Below are 4168 nucleotides of genomic sequence, written 5' to 3'. Positions count from 1 at the left end.
CATGAGAAGAGACGTCTAGTGGTCTCTCGGCCTCTGTAGCCTCCAGGTGGACCTCTGTTCCTGCCCTCAGAGGAGCCCTGGATATGGGCAGCATCCCTGGTCCACCCGTCAGGCTCTGGCTTCGGGAGGACCAGCATCTCTGGTTGTGTCTGGGCCTGAGGCTGCAGGTACAGTGAGCTATCAGCCTGGAGCCATCAGTATGGAGACATACTGGTTCAGTGACCGGCATGCAAATAGGCTAGGACATCTTCTCTCATTTAGCCCTGGGCACGGCCCCCACTCCAGAGCAGCCACCACTGTTAGGCTGAGCACGCCAGCAGGAGTGGATGTCATGGTCTTCCAAGATGAGCCTCTCCACCCGGCTCCTCTGACTCTTGGTGACAGGCTTTCAGGGTAAGCACATTTCTGACTACAGGTCATGAACTAGAAACTTTGGCCCTTGACACAGAGATATGTGCTAAAATGAACACGAACTACAGTATACTGTGCATTTTCTTAATGATTGTAGGAGACTGAGGCACAGGGTCCACGGCCAGCAGAGGCAGAGGTCACTTGGCACTGACCTTTCTCATCCTTCCTGGAGATCACAGAGTGCTCTGTCCCCGTTCTGGGTCCTATGTCCACTCTCCCTTTGGAGGCTGGCCGGGGCCCTTGCTCAGGCTAAGAAACCTCTTGGATGGGGTGGCACCATGTTTGTGTGTCACCGTCCATAGCTTGTGCCATTTCTGTCTGGATTCTATGCGTAGGCAGAGGTGGGAAGACAAAGGGGTGCTAATTTCTGCCATGTTGGAGCATGCCGTGTTTCCCTGAGCCTTGGAGAAGGAATGCACCATGAGTCCTGAACGTGTCCTTGCAGGTTGCAGGGGGCACATTCCCCTGACTCAGTTTCCAGAGACCCTGGCAGCATCTCCGGGCAGCTTTGTCTCCATCACCTGCAGAAGCAGCTATAATGTAGGCACCTCTGTGGCCTGTTACCAGTGGAGACCCAAGGAGGTGCCCAGACTGCTCCTCTGTGGGGCATCTGCCTGGGCCACTGGAACCCCTTCCAGGTTCCGGGGAAGCGGCTCTGGCTTTGACTTCTCCCTGGCCATCCACAGAGTGGAGGCTGAAGACATGGGGGTGTATTACTGCCAGCAGCACTTCAGCCGGCCTTGCACAGTGATAGATCCCCTAACAAAATGGCCCTGTGAGCACTCTAGGCTCCTGCCCTGGTTTGAGATGCCTGCTCGCTGCAGGAGGCCATGAGAGCATGAGGGGCACCATCTCAGGTGCCCATATTATTTCTGCATATGTGCCTTTGGCCTTGTTAAGTTTAAGAAGAGTTAAAGTCTGCCTGGAGAAGTGCTGTCAAGTGGTGTAGACACCTAGCAGTGATTGCAAGCTGTGGCAAGAAGTGGAGAGCCATGTACCTTCTCTGGTTGCTGTGTATCAAGATTTTGCTGACACATAGAATGTCCTATCTGGAATCTGGCTGATTGAGGGAGCTTTCCTCTATCTGTACAAGCACTAGGACTTGATTGGACAAAACTGCTGTAAAACTTTCATGTCAAGGAAGACAACTGTCAAGGAGTCAACATAGACTTTTTTAATATTTGTCTTATATATGTGTCTGATTCCAGTATGTGGGTTCCAATAAAAATGGTTTAAAGCAAAAAAAAAAAAAAAAAAAGTTAAAGTAATTGCCTTATATTTAGACCAGATCTACAGAGAAGAAAAGGCTGTGATCTGGTATTTTACACTGATTTACTTATTCTGTTTCCCTTATGTTATTTTTATATAAAAGCCTCCTAAAACTTAAATGCTTAAAACAACATTTCTCATGTTCCTGTAGCTCTGCTCACGCTCAGCTGGAAGGTCAGCTGGGTATGATGCAGGGGCAGTCCACCCGTCTGCTGGCTGGTGCTGCTAGAGCCTCAATTTGAGGGTTTGGGGAAATACACCCCACCTTTTGATATTTTTCTTATCTACTGTAATTTTCTTGAATTATAGGCTTAACTACAAAAGTAAAGATGAAAAATGACCACAGTATTTATTTATAAGCATAGAAAAGATGTTCCACTTCATATATCATTAGAGAATTGCAACTTAAAAATAGTCAGATACCAGTACACACTTACTAGAATGCGGCGGCTTGCTCGGTCGGTAGAGGTGGGGTCTGGCTGCGGACGAGGGGTCGGTCCCGCTTGGGACGAGGGGTCGGTCCCGCTTGGGACGAGGGGTCGGTCCCGCTTGGGACGAGGGGTCGGTCCGGCAGCAGACGAAGGATCGGTCTCACAAGGGGTTGCGCGGTTCGGCTGACGGGGTCGCCCGGCGAAGCCGGCGACGAAGGGGTCGCCCGGAGAAGCAGGCGACGAACTGGGGACAAGGGAGGCCAGGCCCTTGTCGGGGGCTCTCAGGACTGGAGGGCGCACGGCAGAAGAACTACCGCGGAGACAAGGTAAACACGCAAGTCCACTTTATTGAGGGAGAGGCAACAGTTTTATAGGGGCTGGGGAAGGCTGATTGGTCGAAGCCACGCCCTGTTCTGATTGGTTGCTGGCGAAAGGTCAGTGGGCGGTACTGGATGGGGGAGGGGTGGTGGTTAGGGATTGGCTGTCGCTGTTGCTGGGGGAAGGGGCAGGGTTTAGGGATTGGTGGCTGCTGTTGCTGGGGTGGAGGGCAGACTTGAGTTTCCCGCCCACGCCTGGCTGTTGCTGCTGTCGGGGGAGGGGAAAAGGGCAGACTGGATTTTTCCGCCCACGCCTGGCTGTTGCTGCTGTCGGGGGAAGGGAAAAGGGCAGGCTGGAATTTTCCGCCCTGCGCCTGCACAGGGAGAAGGAAGAAGAAGGGTGCCGCCCCACAGGCATCGTGTGGCGCCATCTGGGAGGAGGGGCGGCCGCGGAAGCATGGCTGCCGAGAAGGGGAGACCCGAGGGCACTCTGCGCCCATGCCGAGCTTCCTTCAGGGGTGGCGGTGAGTCCGACCAGCCACCCTATTATGGGGGCAGCGGCTTGGCCTACCGCGGCCGCTCCCCTGCCAGGCCAGCAAACCACGCTTCAGCCCGAGGGGTGACCGCACTAGAAGGGCCAAAATCCCAAACACTGTTGACACTAAATGCATCAGGAACTCACATTCATTGCTGGTGGGAATGCAAAATGGTTCAGCTATTTTGGACGAGCTTGTCACAGTTTCTTACCAAGTTACACATATTTTCACCATACAACCCAGCAATCAAGATCAGTGGGGAAACGGACTTTGGCCCAGTGGTTAGGGCGTCCGTCTACCATATGGGAGGTCCGCGGTTCAAACCCCGGGCCTCCTTGACCCGTGTGGAGCTGGCCATGCGCAGTGCTGATGCGCGCAAGGAGTGCCGTGCCACGCAAGGGTGTCCCCCGCGTGGGGGAGCCCCACGCGCAAGGAGTGCGCCCGTGAGGAAAGCCGCCCAGCGTGAAAAGAAAGAAGCAGCCTGCCCAGGAATGGCGCCGCCCACACTTCCCGTGCCGCTGACGACAACAGAAGCGGACAAAGAAACAAGACGCAGCAAACAGACACCAAGAACAGACAACCAGGGGAGGGGGGGAAATTAAATAAATAAATAAATCTTTAAAAAAAAAAAAAAAAAAAAGATCAGTTAACTACTTGGCCAGGTTCTGTGAGAGGCATTGACACTTGTGCTAGACAATTTCAGTGGCTGTCAAACTCCACATGCAACTTCCTGAACACATGGTTTTGGATTTCATAATATCATTTTGTATGTTTATTAGTAGTTCTGAAGCTAAGCAGTGTGATTATCTAAGATGCTGTACTTAATAGCTAAGAAACAGAAAAAGGTGATATTTTATTTTGTTGCTGAGATGAAAAAGAAACAAGTAAATATTATGTAAAATCTCCATAGTGGAACAAACTGTACGGCACAAAGTACTTTCCCTCCTGAGCCATCTGAGAGTAAGCTGGCCTGCTAACCCCACCTTCCCATACTCTCGTACTCATTTCCCACAAACAAGGACAATGTCCTACCTAACTGATGCAGTCATGGAATCAGGAAATAAGCATTAGTACATTACTCCAGCCAATCTTTAGGCCCATTTCAGGAACTGCCAGTTGTCCCAATAATGTCTTTTGTAGCAGAAGGATCTAGTCCAGAGTCACGTGTTTAGTTGGTATGTCTCTTCAGTCTTCAGCCTGTGCC

At 51.8% G+C, this 4168-nt stretch overlaps 1 gene segment (V, D, J or C); it reads left to right on the top strand.

Annotated features, from left to right (window-relative positions):
* The first annotated feature begins 831 nt into the window (after positions 1-831).
* Positions 832-1245, top strand: LOC139439205 (immunoglobulin kappa variable 3-20-like). The segment is given in 1 exon segment: positions 832-1245. A coding segment is annotated over 1 exon segment (414 nt).
* Positions 1246-4168: the final 2923 nt, after the last annotated feature.

The sequence above is a fragment of the Dasypus novemcinctus genome, chromosome 6, assembly GCF_030445035.2.
Source record: "Dasypus novemcinctus isolate mDasNov1 chromosome 6, mDasNov1.1.hap2, whole genome shotgun sequence".
NCBI lineage: Eukaryota > Metazoa > Chordata > Mammalia > Cingulata > Dasypodidae > Dasypus > Dasypus novemcinctus.
The sequence above is the reverse complement of the archived record's forward strand: the minus strand, read 5'-3'. Positions and strand labels throughout refer to the sequence as shown.